The following is a 17,160-nucleotide window of genomic DNA, read 5'->3' as shown; positions in this document are numbered from 1 at the left end:
CATGCGGGTGCCTGCCCCAGGGCTGGGGGAGGCAGGGGGCAAGGCACAGGGGGCTGGCTCATCAGCCCCTTGCTGCACCTCCTCCAGAAGCTGCTCAGGCTCAATTTAACTAAGGGCCAGCTAAATTTGGGATATCAGTTTAGGCTCTTACTCTTGGAATGCGCACCAACACAACTTCACAAGTGGCTCTGGCACCCGTGAGGGTCTGTGCTCGCACAAGAGCAGCATTTTTACTGCAGACATGCTTCAAGTCTGGAGTTGCATGTTTCAGCCAGCAACATCAGTGTTTCCACAGAGGCCCTGGCCCTTTTGGTGCAGTTCACGGCCCCAGGGCAGAGGCTGGCTGCCTGACAGCCAGTCTTTGCCAAGGGGCAGATGAGCCACAGCAGCTGCCTCAGGGAGCTGTACCTGAGTTTTCTGGGGAGACCAACACACACTGACAACCAATGATATTGGCTACGAGTTCAGCGCCAACCCTGGGTGACCTGACAAGACATTTATAGAGCCATCTTAACACCAAGCTTGATTTGAGATACCGACCACATGGAAAGTCCTCCTTCAGTGTGAGGAGAACCTGTTTCTCATCTTAATGAAGAAAGAAAGATGTGAGATTAGGAAACCCTTTCCAAATCTGCTGGGCTCTTTATAGAACTTTATACATCTACAGGCACACCATGTGACTAACAGCTTACTGCAAAACCAGAACTGAAGCCATCCAATCCTACAGCTTCAGCACAGGATAAATAAAACCAGCAGGTTAAATGTTTCCCTGCTACTTTTAAGTAGCAGTACCCTGGTTTTGACACTGCTCCAGACAGTTTATGCCTGCATGATCATAGTGGATATTTTAATGCTAACAGTGTTTTGATGGTATACATTTTTCTTAATTTAAAAAGCTAACCATGGGCTTTTAGAAAAGCTGGGTCTAGGTCTTCCCTCATTCCTCTGCTATCCATGGTCATTTTGCCACTGACAGAAAAAAAAAGGAGAACCAGAGCCTTTAATTCCCTACTTTTAAGTGTTAATATATTTACAGAAGACTTTACGAACAAGTGCCAAACAGCAATTGCACATTTTTAGAGCTACACAGTATTTGTACATGTTGCTAAAATAATGCTGCTAAATGAAGAAGCTTTATTAGTTCAGAATTTTTGGCTCCTGTTATTAAAAATATATTTACCTGAAAGGAAATCCAAGTATTTAATTTTACAAATGATTTAAAATATAGCAGTAAGCAACATAAACTATTGCTTTTTATGTTTATACATTTTTTTTGGCATAACACTGCCATACAGATACAGAATTATAAAATATCTCTTTATAGTGCATTACAAATCCAGAAACTGGTTACCACTCCTACCACATACACATGGTATTGGTACTACCAAACATGCATGGCATTCTGTAATTAAACACTGCAAAGGAATACAGAGAAGAGAGCAGGACCATTCATAAGAACTGACATAGAGCTGTTCCATTTTGCAAGTACAAATTGTTGGGCTTTGGGGTTTTTTCTTTTTACTGCACTTTTTTCTTAGAATACATTTCAACAATGAAGTCTATACTGATATTTTCAAATTTTATCAGTGCAAAACTACACTTAATCATCTGTTGCCAAAATCGATCTGCATAAAGGGCAAATAACCGTAGAATACCTTAAAACACAGAAAAAAAAGAGCAACTAATGATTAGCAAACATGCTTCAGTGGACCCAAAAATATAAGTGCCATAACCTTTTTCACTGCAAAACAATAATTTTCACATGGTTAGCCACAGTAGTAAGTACATTCAGTATATCTCACAATAAACTTTAGTTGATGAATACACCACTGAACTTGTAAGCGTGGTAGAATTAGAGAGCCACATTTCCAAGAAGAAATGAGGTCTCTATTGAATTGATCTCTATAGCTTTTGAACTACATTTTAGTAGTCCATTACATACAGCATGTAATAAACCTCTTTTTTAAAGTAAATTCTTGCTTTCACCAAAGGTCTTAACTAAGTGTACTTAAGAACAAGGGCTGAAAAGGGAACACAGCTTTCAAGAAAAGAAACAGTTCAAAGCCAATACTGAGCACAAAGATACTACAGAGACACTATGTGCACTCCCCTTAGAGAACTGCATGTAAATATCTGTAAATAGTGAAACTAAGGTGTTGACCATAATGTGAACTGAGGGGGGGTGTATATGCTTAGGCCTTTTTTGACCCATTTTCAGACTCTTGACAGCCATAAAAAATACCTTTTGACCAGTTACTCCAATTACAATTGGAACTGTGAACACGTATCAAAACAAATTACCAAAATGTGGAATGATGTCCATTTTCTACATGATCACAATGTTAGATTCATTGATGCTGGTTGCTCCAAATCCAGAGGTAGCTCACTCCTATGTGGGCTAGGAATAGGTTTTCCATTTGACTTATTTTGCTTTTACACAGGTAAGAAAAAAATAAATCAACCCTGTTCTGCAGTTGGAATCTGACTTTTAATACTTAATTTACACATTTAGCACTAGTCTACAAAAAGATTTATGTGCAAATATGTATTCAGAAAGAATAAGTAAGGTAGCATTGTCATCAGCTTAGGACAAGTTTCTGCCTAAGCAGACATCTTCTGCCTAAAAACAGAAGAAACATGGGACATTTTCTGCCTAAACAGGTATTTTGTCATTAGAATCTCCCATGGCATTTAAAAACTGATTTGAAGTGGATTACTTTTCATCTTACAGTACTTTTAGTACTAAGTTCAAATGCACTAGAAATTCTTTAACAAACAGATCTGAGACAAATAAAAGACCACCTTCTCCACACAAAACATTATTAAAACATGGAACTCACAGCCACGAGGGACTGAAGAGGCTGAAAGAAACCACGAGTTCAAAACCAAAAAATTCTTGCAGAAAAATGGGATCACTGTATAATTTCTTTGTTTCACAGCATCTTTTGGTGGCCAGCACTGGAGGCAGGACACAAGGCTAGAAACATCTTTGGTTCTGATCCCCACTGGCAATTCTGAGGACAACATACATAATCAGCATGATATTGTCACACTTTTATTAATGGCAAAACTTGCTTCACATACTTTCATCTTATTCATAAATACAGCTTTTGTCAAGGAAATTCAATATGATATGTTTCCTGCAAAAGTGTGGTGTAAAAAATTACATTTTCACCTAAACATATATAACTATAAATTGTGATCAGTACCATCACAACAGTCAGAAGAAGAAAGGGGTAAAATAACCTCTCAATTAAACAGATAGACATAAATTTTATTTAAAAACAAACAAGAGCTGTTTTCTGTTTAAATCCAGTAAATGTCACTTGTCTTACCTCATTGGATCATCCACCAATATTGTACAAAGCTTTTAAGGTCTGTAAACCTTCTTTAAATATAGTACAGATATATGCAACTGCAGATTATTAGAATTATCCTGGAACAGTTCAGAGAGGCTCACACTAGGTTACATGAAATATTAACAATGATTATACAAATACCTAATACATTAGAGTGCTGCAATCTTAGAGCAGGAAACTGAGGAGCTGACCCAAGCTGGGGAACAGCTCTCAAAGGATTATTGCACTTATTTTTAGCATACTTCAAGATTTTATTTGAGCAACATGAACACAAAGACCTCAGACCTGCTCCTAGATTCGTGGACACATGTAACTACTCCTCTGCTCTGAATGGTCTGTGCTGCACACCTCATGTACCCAAGCGTTCAGTCTCTACACCAACACAGTATCAGGTACCGAGGCACACTTGTGTCTGGCACAATAGGGCACAGAGCTGTAACTAACCTTAAAGTGCTGCATTTTTGCATGATTTGTATGATTGCCTTGTGTGTACTCATCTGTGTACTCAGTAACATTGTTCCAAGTTGTACATTCATATCCCCTCGCCATAAGATCCTTAACATCAAATTCATAGCTATGTGCACGTACACACTACTCCTACTTCACAGTACCAGAGGCTACTCAGATATACTTCCTTGGGAAGAACCTTCATATGGAAGGTTCTGTTCAATTAACATATGAACAGCTCAGATTCTAGTCTAACACTGGGCCAAAATACACTATTGTAATAAGTACAGAGAAATCCCTGAATACTTAAGCATACAGCAAGACAAAAAGAAATTTAACAGTAAGCAAATGACTTGACTTTCTTTGCATACCCTCAGTTACTGAAGTAATGGTAAATCCCACCTATGTACTGGCATCTATGAGAATACAATCATTTCAACACACACATATACTGTATATATACTGTAAACCTGAAAATCAATACTTAGAAACTTCAAGCACAGGGTGCTTCTGGTTGCTAAGGCCATGATTCTGTAACAAAAATGCATACAGTGCACCCACTTGATCCTCACAAATCTCAATGGGATGCTATGCTGTATGATTGCCCTGCAATAAATCCTTCTTTTAAGAACTTGCAAAATCAGAAGAAACAATTCCTCTATTAAAAGAATGATAAACTGTCACATTTTACAAAGAGCAGAATTTGTTAGTTAAAGCTGAAGTGTCCCATGGGAGTAATTCTGTTGATAAAGCTGTAAAACAAGGATTAGAGAGTGCAGGAGCCCACCTGACACAAAACCCCTCACTTACATAGTCCCCATAGGTCTTTATAGGCAACTGATATGCCACTACTCCTCTATGAAAACTGAGAGAAATATATTGAGTTGCAGATTAAAAAAAAAAAGAAAAAGAAAAACATTGCAGAGTTAATACAGGTGTAAGTACCAAAGTTCTTGACAATATTTTCAGATACCTTGGCCCCTTAATGCAGACAGCTCTGTCAGATTAAAAGTATTTTAAGTACTTAATTATGAACATTGAACCAGTAAGCATGTTGAAGTGAGAGATGTGTCATGATAATGGAATACTGCAGAGTAATTTTCTGGATGCACATCCCAAGTACTTTGTTTAAAATCAGGGCAAGATTTCTCTTTTTTATATTCAGTAGACAAAAGATCTCCTGAGGTCATTGATGTTCAATCAAATTACACTATAAATATAATAACACCTCTGCCATCCCTTATTTCACGTCAATACTCGGCATTTTCTGTAAAGAGTTTAAAATTAATACTACAGTTCATAAATTGAAGGCTCTGTATAGCTTCTTATGCTATAGTTATGCTCCTTATACACAAGGTATCAATTTTCCCTGTGATACTCAAAAAATAACTATGTAAGAACAACTCTATGAAGTTTGCACAGTTAGGCACTCAAGACTGAAGAAGTCATAGGCAGAAAATGAAGTGTCCTCCCTTTGCATACGTGGAGGGGCAGAGTCCTTATCTACACAGACCAGTTCTATCACAGCACTTCCTTCCCCTTCTGTTCTGAAGGTCAGAAGCAAACACAAACAAGGGGATCCCAGTTCATGTCCAGGGAATTGTGAAAGGCTTCTCAGGATCTTTCTGGCCTTAAAAAGGTGGTGGTTGGAATTCTTTGGGCATTTCTGCTCAGACAGACTTAATACCTACTTGAATGATCCAGGTTACCCTAAAAAAAATCCACATATATAAGTTCCTTTCCTCACAAGTCAGCACAGAAGAAGAAATACATCTTCCTTCTTCTCTGCTTCTTTAGGATGGAAAGAGTCTAATTTTTTTCCATAGGTACCAAGATCTCTAAATGCCACTCTATTTGATCCCAAGAACTAGCACCACCTGGAGAAAAAAATGGATGATGGATTGCCATGATGGGCATTAGCAGAACAGAATACAAAACATTTTATCTATGCTCTGAAACCCCTGGAAACTTCATCATTTAGAGTCATAAGACTTGAATAAAGTCCTGTAGCATTTTGACACTCAAACTGTGGTTAGCCTCTTGCCTCATACCATTTAATCAGCAATACATTAAAGGCAGTGGATAATATGTACACTTTTAAACAGAAAATACATACAGAAGTTTTAGAGAATTTTAGAACTGTAGGAAGTGTGACTTGCACCTGCATTATTTTTAAATTCATATTCTGCACAACTAACTTGCTGGGTACTACCATTTGACTTGAGCAGCAGAAAATCAGAAGAAGCTACTCAGGGAGAGCAGACAGTTCTTTGGTAGAAGCTGGGAAAGATCTTAACAGTGAAATTCTTACTTGTTGGGCTCCAGCCCAGCCAACAGACTGACCTGCCTTAAGTTTACATTGCTTATCAAAGTAACATAAAACTGTGAGAGACTTATGATAGAGAGCAAAGAGAGGGAACAGACATCTGGAAAGAAGTATCAGGGCTGCCTTTGTCTCTGAGACCAGCAACAGGTGACTGCATTGTGCAGATTCTACCCAAAACTGGCCAGGAAACATTGCAGTTCAAGTGAGACCCAACTTGCCATGCCTGGTGACCTTTTCTGTGATGGCTTTGCTGATAATTCAGTGTTCTGTGATAAAGACACTGCTCTTCAGCTGTCCAGAGGCTTTCCAGGTGCTGAACCCAGCTGGGGGAGTCATCTTAGTACAGCTGAGTAACAGAAAGCTTTCAAAGAGACCAAATTTGAGAGATCAAAGAGATCCCTCCTCCCAGATTAGTTGTAACAAATGAGTCAAGAGAAGGGAGAATTTAAAAGGGACTAAAAGAAGTCTAAAGTGCAGCTTCCCTTGTATCCAAAAACTCTGGATACAGTTTCTCTTAAGTTAAAACTTTTATTTCAGTGATATATACAGTGATTCCCAGCTGTACAGGACATGATATATGCTATCAATTGTTAAGTGCCTCCAACAAAGATGCTAATCTAAGCTAAAAGATACTGTGCAAATACCGCTATTAGTCACAACCATGGTTCCTAAAAAAATAACCACTAGGGTAAAACACTGTGGTTTTGAAATAATTTCTAGTAATTTCCTAAATGGAAAACAAAACGCAAGCTTAAAGGAAACTTAAAATTTTGATGTTCCAAGGCAGTCTTAGTTGTTACACTTTTTTTTTTCAATACTGGATGAATTTCAAAAAGTAGATAAGCTTTTCTGTGCAATCTGTCTGGAAAAGATAATGAATTTCTTAGCTTTCAATATGCGCAATTGTTTTAAAGAGACACACCTGGCTGACTGCTGATAAACTGAGATTGAAAAACCAAAACTCATTAACCTACCAGAAGCCTAATCTGATGCATTTGCAACAAACATAGTCTTGTAAACTAACATTAGATGGAAATTTCAACCAAAATTAACAAGCAATGAATAATTTTGCTTCATTCAAAGTGAAACAAGGATTTTTTAAATCTCAGACTCATGGTTTGAGCTCATCCTTAGTTTTTGTGGTGGTCCCCCCTGAAAGTGTATCCTTTTCAAGGTTATCTTGTAGATCTGCTGATGGGTCATTTGAAGAATTCTCAGTGTTACATAAATCTTCTTCTCTAACACCTGGGTGATTTCCACAGTCATTGTTCAGATTTTCATCATCTTTTTTGGAATAAGAAGCGTCCTCCTTTCTGTCTGAATTATCATTAATTTCTTCTGATTTTGAAAGTTGACTGGTATCACTGTCACTGTTCTTTTCACTGTTGTTCTGCCCAACAGCATCACAGTTCATTTCTTGCTCATCCTGATCGTTTTCTTCCCCCTTTTTCGTGAATTCTACCTTTCTTTCTTCAGTTATTTTACCAGCTGAGCTTCCACTTGCCAATGTATTCTTCGGCTCTTTTGGTTTCTTATGCTTAGAAATATGACTATTGGGAATGGAAACTGGAGATGCTGGCTTTTTATTTGCTTTGCTTCCCTCTGATTTCTGTCTTCTTGGGGGTCCCCAGATAAAATGCTCTGAGGGCGTATAATGTTGCTGGGCAAATCTCAGCAGTTTCCTCCTTTCTCTTCTGTCTCTAATAGTATACACAAAATATTCTAGAGCACTTTGCTTAATGTTGGGAATGGTATCTTCCACAAGAGCTTCATGCAGAATAAATTTTACCAGGGGAGATTTGAAACTCTCATATCCAAGTTCACCAAGGCTTTTCAGAATTCGAGTGATTCTCAAGTAGTTATGTTGAGACCTTTGAAAGAAATGGGTAAAAAAAATTTCTATTGAATCAGGAAAAAAAACTTTACAAATACAGAACTGGAACTGCAATTCCTCAGTCCTTTTTATCACTTCAGATATGTACTTCAGACTTCCTATATCTTCTCAAAGCTGCTGAAGCTTACTAGCACCTCCTCTGCCAGGATGTTGTGAGTGAAAATTAGTGTTTGTAAAAAGCACTGGGGGAGAGAGCTGAGAGCAAAGAAAATCAAACGTACTGATTTTGATCCCTTCTGCTGTATGAGAAGGGCAACAAAGCTGGTGAAGGGTCTGGAAGCTGTAAGTACTATGAGGAGCAGCTAAAGGTAGTGGGGTTCTTTATTCTGGAGCAACAAAGGCTCAGGGGAGACCTTATTGCTTTCTATAACTGCCTGAAAGGAGGCTGTGGCAAGGGGGAGTCGGTTTCTTGTCCAAGGCAACAACAGACAGGACAAGGGGAAATAGCCTCAGGTTGCACCAAGCTGACGTTCAGGTTGGGCATGAGGAAAATTTCTTCCCTGAAAGAGTGGTTAAGCATTGGAAGAGGCTGCCCACGGAAGTGGTGGAAACACCTTCCCTGGAAGTGTTCAAAAGATGAGCAGATGTGGCACCTAGTGCTATGGTTTACTTGGTATGGTGGTGTTTGGTCAAAGATTGGACTCAATGATCCCAGAGGTTTTTTCCCACCCTTAATGATTCTATGCTGTTCTCCTTCTGGGGAGAAAACCCAGCCACTTTGTAAATGAAAGGGTTTGTAGTGTATTCATAGTGCAGCTATGGAACACGGTTCACTGCACTTCACTCAGGTTATTTAAAAGCTGGGTCTCCAGTCTAGACTAGCACCTGCACTACTGATACAGTCAGGGCTGGGGGAAAAACAGGCACCTCTGGAGAGTAAGTCCCACTGTTGTAGGAAATATCAAAGAGAAAATGAACTAATTGTCTTCTGCAAATGCTTGTGGAAAGGTCTTTCCCTTATGAAGCACATCTTAGTACGAGTAGAACTTTTATGTTTGAATTTTAGATGGATAAAATTAGGTAAAGAGAGTCCCAAATCCTGACTGAAAACTGAAGCTACTCACTGGAAAGAACAGGAGTGAAAGCATGCAGTAATGTTTGAGCTTCCTGAAAACCTGTTTTATCTGTGGCCTGAGTCTGAGCCCACACCCATATTGGTTCATATAATGTTAATGTAAAATCATTAACAAATTATTCCCACTATTCACCTGGAATCCATCAGAATTGTACCTACAAGTTTTTATCATGACAGGAGAACAAAATGCTGCAAGAAAACATCCTGCAGCTCTAAGCTCAGAGATATTAGGAAGTGAGCAAAAGATCTGAAAAGAGGTTCTGGTACAATTAATCTGTATGAGACAAAAGTCAGTACAAACTTAGGATCCACACAATACCAATGTAAAGCAACTGATATAATTTGCTGAACATTGGGCCAAGGCTTGACATAACATGTTTAAACCTTTCCAGATCAGAATTTCAATTAAAAAAATTTAAATACAAAGTATTTCATGTTTTGAGGAGGGAGAGAAATCTTTTTACTTAACTTTCATACAGGTGTGGAGAATTTAATCTTTCTCAAAAAGAAATGTAAATATAAAGACAAGCCAGTTGTTTTTTCCTAAGTAAGAAGCAGCACTTTGGGATTGGGTGAAAAGAAATTCAGTACCATGACAAATTAGTTTGAAGCTGGGATCTTCTTCAGCACCATCTAAAATTGTATTTTCAAGGAATTCAATGATGTCAGTCCAACAGGCAATGGGTGAGAAGAACAATCAAAAAAAAGGGAAGGAGGAACATACAGAAAGAAGCACAAACCAGGCATCAACTATTTATTTTTCCCTTTTTTTTTTTCCTGGCAGTCTTTGGACAAAATATCTTTGCTTTCTCCAGAAAATAAAAGGATAAAGAGATTCTATAGCAATTCTAGCAAGTGAAGTGAATGTCATTACTTACTCATTCAAATGCTGAAATCTTTCTTGCCAGTTAGCAGCTCGTGCTACATTTCCAGTTTTATCAATTAGTTTTATTCCAAAAAACTCCAACATCATTTTGTAAGCCAAAAGGAATCTTCTAATTGCTTCTTTTGTTTTCTTGAATTCCTAATGGACAAAGAATATGTCCGAAATTCTTAGTGGCACTAAAGCAAGTACTTCTGCATTGTATAAGACAACTGTATATAACAAAAAGCAGTTATGTATTAAAATTACAGAGATGGTTTGTATGGAGGCTCAATTTGAATTACCTCAATTTCATATGTAGTTAATTCTTTAGCATAGAAGTTCAGACCTTGTTCCCTTAGTGGAAAAAGCCTGTTAAAAGAAGAAGTGCATTATGGCTCAGTATAAGAATGCTTAATCAAATTAATGCTTTGAAACAGAAATAGGTAATAATTGACCAACCACTGTATGTAAGTGTGGTTATGTTCCAGTTTTTCATAGTCTCCTTTCCATTTATTTAGGACTTCTTCAATATAAACCCCTGCATAAAAATAATTTGGAAAACTGTTAGGTAGCCATCAAAACCAGCACTCAGCTACATGCAGTTAAGTACATGCATGTTAAAATAATGACAGAACACATACCTTGTCTTTCATATACTATGTGAAATAAGGTCTATTGCAGCCATAAATTAATTTTAATTCAAAACTAATTTAGTTATTAAAACTTAATTAAAAAATAAGGTACTTATAAAATGTCAATAAAAACAAATCGACTTATACTGGGTTAACAAAAAGTGAAGGTATGTGACAGCAATCTATGTAAAATATATACAAGAATTCTCATGTCATAGATCCCTTTATCATACTGACTGGGAATTAACAAACTGCTCCCATATGACACTGCACTGTGAAATCACCTGTCATTGATTTTACAAGATAAAACTCTGCAGCTATCCATCTATCTATCTAATCTTCATAGAACAAAGCCTGAACTCTTTAGTAAATCTCCCATACCAGGGATCTCTAATACCTTGGAAGCTGCCAATACCATTATGATTGGGAAATCTTTCTCAATTAATAGTGACCAAGCACAACACTGAGACTGCTCATGGAATTCAGTCACAGGCCAGGGCACTTTTCCAGGTACTACAAAGATATACAAAATACATAAAAGGATGGTTCTTGTTCCCAAAGCTGTACAATATCTTTCCATGAACGAGCACTGTGTTTGTCTGTTTCTATTCTGAAACCAACAACAGTTTCAGTACTGCTGCACAGCACCTCCCAAAGCCAAATAGCATACGAGCAACCTAAAAATCCCAAAGCCCTATGTATATAGTTTCCTACTATACACTGAAGATGCCTCTTCACCCAGGGAAAACTTCCATTTGGGTCTAAATGGCAAAGGAGGACACATTTGATACTTTTATTTAAGAAGTGAAAAAAGCAGCTAGTCTAAGGGGCTGGTAAGTACATGGGGTTTCTAGTGTAGGAAAAGCTGGAAAAGGACCTTGGAAAGAGGACCTTCACCATCACTGCATCATATCCAACCTATATTTCAAGTATTGGAAAACTTGCTGCTCAGACCCAGGGCAGAGAGACAAACAGGCCAGCTCTGATCCAGAACCACAAACTAAATCTGTAGGTCATGGGACTAAACTTCACATCTAGTATTGCACTATAAATGTTTTGGGTTTTAAACAACATTCTCCAGTATTTCAGTTCTTAACCTGGTAGCTAAGACTCCCTCCAAACTTCTGCATAGCCAGAGTTCACAGACAACAACATGTCATCCTCCGTGGCTTATCAGCTACCTTTGACATTACTAACTGTGGTTTTCTCCTAGAATCCTAAGAAAAGTTATTATTTACAAATTTTGGGAGAGAAACCCTCCTACAGCTTTCATGACTACTTCTTTTTATAGCTAATCCTCTTGAACCGCTCCTTCATTTTGGACTTTTAAAGGAGTTCTTCCCCACAACCTTTTCTGCCTTTTAGTTTCAGAGCCATATGGTCCCCAGGTTCACACAGACCTCACTGCCCTTAGCTTTCTTTCTATATCTGTTCTCTGTGTAATGTCTCCCAAATCTGCTACTTCTTTAGTGGCAATTCCCAGACCCACCTGTTCTTGCAGTCAAGCTAAAACTGACTAAAAGCATCTGCCTGTGGGTATCTAGATAAAGCACAAGTCGGTTAAAGCAAAAGTCTTATCTTTCTTTCACAACCTGAATTATCTTCTCACTTGCTAAGGGTATTACTGCTATCTTGTCTATAAACAGTTCTCATCTTCAACTTTCCTGTGTATACATTTTTACAACCTTCTGTGTAACATTCCTTTCCAACCAGCTTCCTATCTGAATTCTCACACTTTGCATTTCAACTTTTTTTTCCTGACCTTGAAAAGTGCTTTCTTGTCATGCTTGCACCTACCCTGAATGTTGCTGAATGCAGCTACCCTGAATGCTGGGAAGATCATCTTTCTAGACTGTTACTTTTTTATACTGACCTGTTTTTTTTTGCTTTGCATTCTTCCATTGTGAAACCTTGCTCTGTAACATCAAACAAAAACTATACACCTTCACTTCCAAAGCCTTTGTGACCTGTCCCTCACTACCTTATCAGAACCCATTTGTTGCTATGAGACTGATCCTGCTTCCAACAGGATCCTGCCTCTGAGGCAGCCTACACATCTCATTCCCTCTGCACTGCAACGTGCACTTCACTATTTCCTACCAAACCACTCTCATGCTGAGAGGATCCTTTGGCAAATACCTTCAAAGTAACTTGTCAACGTTCTTTTAAAATTCAGAAGACCTTATTCTTGGCCTTCAGTTTGTCTTTTTTGCTAATGGCTAAGCTCTCATGTGCTGAGACTCCTGTCTATCACCCTAACCAAGACTGCTTTATTGCCTCCTCCTGCTTCCCCATCTGTCTGCTATCCTGTTGTCTCTCATATGTCAACTGCAAACTCTCTAGAGTAGGGCTTGTCATCTTTCTGCTTCTCCTGTGTTTATGCAGAATGCTGCATATGAGGTTCCTGCTCCACTACCAGAACCACTAGGGACACTGAGAAATGGCTTTATTATTGGTATTACAATAATCTCACACAAGATTAAAGCACATTTTTTTCCCCTTACACAATTCCAGGGTTATCCCCATAGATCACTGCCACTCCTATTCAAACAGCAAGTTGGTGTAATATAGTGGAAGCACTTTATCTCTGTTTAATAGAAGGTACTGCCACAAACAGTGGTACTAACAACGCCTTGTACTACTTCATGCTGATAATGTCTAAGAAAAGCACCACCTTCCTAGAGTGAAAGCTAACTCTGTTTTAAGCACAAACTGCTCTCGTGTTATCAATGTGCTACTGCAATATGGGAAGTTCATGTTCAATATATTACTATACACCTTTAATTTGCCTCAATTATCACCACTGTTTCAATTTGCTACTATCATTACTGATCATTCTTTTGTTATCACCGTTATTGTTGCAGATTACTCACCATCAGGTTTAAATGGGATTTTATTTTTGTAAAACCGGAGATTGCACAAGTCATTTTGATACCGAAGATCTTTAAAGTTCTGCTAAAAGAAAGGAAACAGGACATTATCAGCCTACAAAAACCTACCAAGACTATCCAGAAAGTGATATTGGGCTCTTTGAATAATTTAAGGAAAAAATTTCAGAGTTTTAGGAACCAGAGAGTTCTACTCATGCACTTAAAGACTCGGTTTAAGGATCTGAAAAGTCTTTCTGGCTGGTACCTTCTCCTACTGAGGCAGCAGCAAGCACAGCAGCACCCTCCCTTCAGTCTCAAGGCACTTGAGAGACAAATAATCAGTCAGGCAAACTCTATGATCTATCATCTTTGATATCCAAGGCATAAGCCTTTTCCTGGGCTCCAACCACACTTCCCAGGCTTACACATATCATGTGCTTGCATGTTTGCCTGGGATGAAAAGACATTATTTTTCTCCCACTCGCATATGTTGTGTGTCAGCTTTTTGGTTTGTGTATCAGCTTTTTGGTTCTCATTTCTAGTACTTGTTGTTCAACACAAACGTTTAAGAATGTTTTTTTACTGAAAAAACAATTTTAAACCATAACATGTTCTTACTGGATACTGGTGTCGGTACTTGTATAAATCTCTTGCTGCGTAGAAGCTTCTCTTTGGCTTGGCTGTCAGCTCAGCTCCATCACCACTCTGAAACAGTTAGAAAGCAGATAATCATCATACACAAACCCCCTAAATAGCATACTTGTATAATGTTAAAATAATTACTTTTCATTATGGATTTCAGCAATGTAAACAAATGTAAGCGCATGTATTTGTCTGCTGTTTGGTCAAACACTGAAAATTTCCCTGCTCAATACTTACACAACACACTTTAAACCCAAGTTAAAAAAATTAATCTAAAATACAAAAGCAAGACTACTAATTGTCCTTTCAATGAGGCTGAATTTGAGCTAAATCAAGTCCGATTGTCATTTCTCAATGCAAGACTTCAAAATAATCTGGCAAGTACTAATACAAGATGAAATAAGTAACTGATCTTGAAAGTGCAGAGACACAGACACCACCACCAACTTTGAAGAGGAAATCATACTATTTAAAAAAAAACAACCCCAAACAAACAAAAAAAAGTCGTGTACATAGACTCAATTGCTACTATTGCACCCTTTAAAATAGTTACTAAAAATATTTCATTCTACTCCTTGAAATATATGTAGTAGGTTAAAGTCAAGCTTAAAACAGGAAGTTCTCTGGGACTGCACTGGGCATTTGCCATTCTTATTGCCCATCCTATGGCTTATCAACTGTACACTAATGTCAAATACGCAACTACATTCCTTCCTCCTTTCACAAGACCAACTTTGACCATACCTGCAGGCAAAACGCACTTGCTTGAACAAGACACACCCCTTGACACTTGGTTATCCGGCACTAGTATCACCATGTAACAAGCAGAAAAGGGAAAGACTCTTAGGCTTACTTAATTTTGTTTGGCCTCGGAACCAAAACACGATATAGCAACCTACAAAAAGACCCAGCTACTCCACCCTACATTAAATTATTGTCAAAAGAACACTTTATTTCTTTAAGCTCGGCATTTACAAAGCTTCCTGAAGAAGAGAAACTCTCTCTGAAAATTCATCACACCCACCAAGGAGTCACAATTCCATTGCCACATAGGATCGAATATTCAGATTTTTATCCTATTTAATGAAGAGGCCACGTTAATTTAAAACACAGCCTTCCCTGGAAACAGCAGCAGCGGGAATGTCAACGACACCAAGGCCTCGATTTTCTCCCAATAATGACAGGGGAGGGGTGGGGAGAGATAAAACCGGCCTCGTCCTTAGCGGAGATGCAGTGCTGGGTTATCCCCAGCCGCTCCGGGCGCTGGCAGGTGCCGCCGGCAGCAGCGCGGGCCCGCGAGTGCCGCAGAGCAGCGGGAGCGGGGCCGCCCGGACCGCGGCTCGGCTCGGCTCGGCTCGGTTCGCCCGTCCCCGCTCGGCCGCCGGGCCCGCGGGCAGGGCAGGGGGAGGCGGGACCGCGCCCGGCGCTGCCGGTACCTGCTCGGGGCTGGCGGCGTCCGCCTCTGCCCGCTCCGCGTCCTCCTGCGCTGGCAGGGCCGGCGGCGGCTCCCCGGGCCGGCAGTCGGCGGCGGGCGGCTCGGGCGGCTCTTCCCCGCCTCCCGCGGCGGTGCACACCCCCTCCTGCCGCTGCGGCTCCGCCGCCTCGGGCTCCGAGTCGGTCTCCCAGGTGGAGTCGCAGTCCTCCACCGTGGTGGGCTCCTTGAAGCTGACCCCGCTCAGCAGGCTGCCCATCGGCCCGGAGGCCGCGGAGGCCGAGGGCTGCGAGCGGCCGCCGGCTGCCTACGGCTGCGGCATGGCGGGGCGGGGCGGCGGCGGCCGGGGCTGCTCCCCGCCCGGCCCCAGCCCACGGACACGCGCGGGGCGGAGCTGGAGGCGCCGGGATTTCCACAAGAACCGCGCGCCCAGCCCTGGCGGCGGGCACCGGGCAGCGCCCGGCCGCCGGCACCGCGGGGTCGGGCGGGGCGGCTCAGGGCCCGCCCGCCGCCGCCCGGCACCGGGCAGGCCGTGCTCGAATGGAGTGGGAGTGGGGAGTGGGAGTTTCCCCTTCGCACGGAGCAGGTGCGCCCCGGGAGCATTTCACTGCCCGGAGGCGACCGCGCTGTCCCCTGAAGGCTTCTGAGACAAGCAAGTGGGTGCGGGTGTTCATGGAGAAGAGCGGGGATGGCGGCTGCCCCAGAGCAGCGGTGTGAGGAGGACATGCTTTGAGTGACGCCTGCAGTGAGCAAGCTCCGGCTGTCCACTAGACATGGGAACTGTTGATCCCAAAGAGTGTACAGGTACTAGAGAAGACGGGAATGGAGGAGGTAATACTGTGATAACCAGCCAGTTTTGCCTGCTTCTAAAATTCTTGCAGGTTTGGGATGAAACTGATATGGTGTTCAAGGACCAATTTGAAGGGGCAGTGACAATGTATTTTGTATTTGGCTAGTACATGCCTTTTGGACAGAAACATTGCCAGGAGTGAAGAGCTGATGAGTTGACAGCTTGGCACATTGTTCCATGCCTACTCTCACGCTCATGTCTAAAAACACTTCCTAATTTCTAACCAGGGTTGGTAGGCTTCAGTTCCCACTCAGAGATTTCTGCCTTCTCCTTAAAGACAGTTCTGGGATGTCTGGTGACCACTCCTAAAGATGTGGATTATCATCAAGTCATTTCGCTCCTCTTCTTGGTAAACCAAAGAGGTTGAGCTTCTTCAGCCTCTCACCATAAATTCCCTTTCACATTCCCTCACTCCAAGTTGTACCTTTTTTTGTCTGCTGTGCATTGAATGTTTTAGCATCTGTTTCAAGTGCAGGTAGCAAAATTTTAACTGGGTGTCTGGGTCATCAGTATAGAGGTGATTTCATCTATATATTCTTGTTTCCCTATCCACTCTCTATAAACTGAAGCACTATTTTAAGCCAAGTTGCTACAGTGTCATGCTTAGATGCAGTCATGTCACTCTCATACATAACCCTCCTTCAGGTTCATTTGAAGCATGTTAGCTGCACCCACTGGCACCAAACACAAGAGATTTCTGAGATTGCCCTGGTTTGTCAGACCTTGTTTCAGGCAAGTGTATTTGCAGCAGCAGCTCACCTAGATACT

General features: G+C 40.7%; 1 protein-coding gene across 2 annotated transcripts; it reads right to left on the bottom strand.

Annotated features, from left to right (window-relative positions):
* Positions 1–5,846: 5,846 nt before the first annotated feature.
* OGFRL1 (opioid growth factor receptor like 1) lies at positions 5,847–15,863 on the bottom strand. 2 transcript variants are annotated; one of them, XM_030945305.1, is made up of 7 exons: positions 15,547–15,863; positions 14,087–14,173; positions 13,472–13,553; positions 10,426–10,504; positions 10,269–10,335; positions 9,980–10,125; positions 5,847–8,003 (listed from the first exon to the last, which is right to left on the bottom strand). In XM_030945305.1, exons 1-7 carry the CDS (start codon positions 15,799–15,801, stop codon positions 7,244–7,246), a joined length of 1,476 nt encoding a protein of 491 aa, XP_030801165.1. In that variant the 5' UTR covers positions 15,802–15,863; the 3' UTR covers positions 5,847–7,243. The 2 variants fall into 2 exon arrangements, with proteins under 2 accessions (XP_030801165.1, XP_030801166.1); XM_030945306.1 differs by having other exon boundaries at positions 13,472–13,550.
* Positions 15,864–17,160: the final 1,297 nt, after the last annotated feature.

This window comes from Camarhynchus parvulus, chromosome 3 (genome assembly GCF_901933205.1).
Source record: "Camarhynchus parvulus chromosome 3, STF_HiC, whole genome shotgun sequence".
NCBI lineage: Eukaryota > Metazoa > Chordata > Aves > Passeriformes > Thraupidae > Camarhynchus > Camarhynchus parvulus.
Note: the sequence above shows the minus strand (reverse complement) of the source record. Positions and strands in the feature narration are given on the sequence as shown.

Excerpts from the sequence above, each read along its gene's own strand:
- OGFRL1 (XM_030945305.1), bottom strand. The coding sequence starts at position 15,801 with ATGGGCAGCCTGCTGAGCGGGGTCAGCTTCAAGGAGCCCACCACGGTG. Across the intron at positions 10,336-10,425 it reads AACCACACTTACATACAGTG|GCTTTTTCCACTAAGGGAAC; the intron begins GTTGGTCAATTA and ends TTCTTTTAACAG. Across the intron at positions 10,126-10,268 it reads TAACTACATATGAAATTGAG|GAATTCAAGAAAACAAAAGA; the intron begins GTAATTCAAATT and ends TTTGTCCATTAG.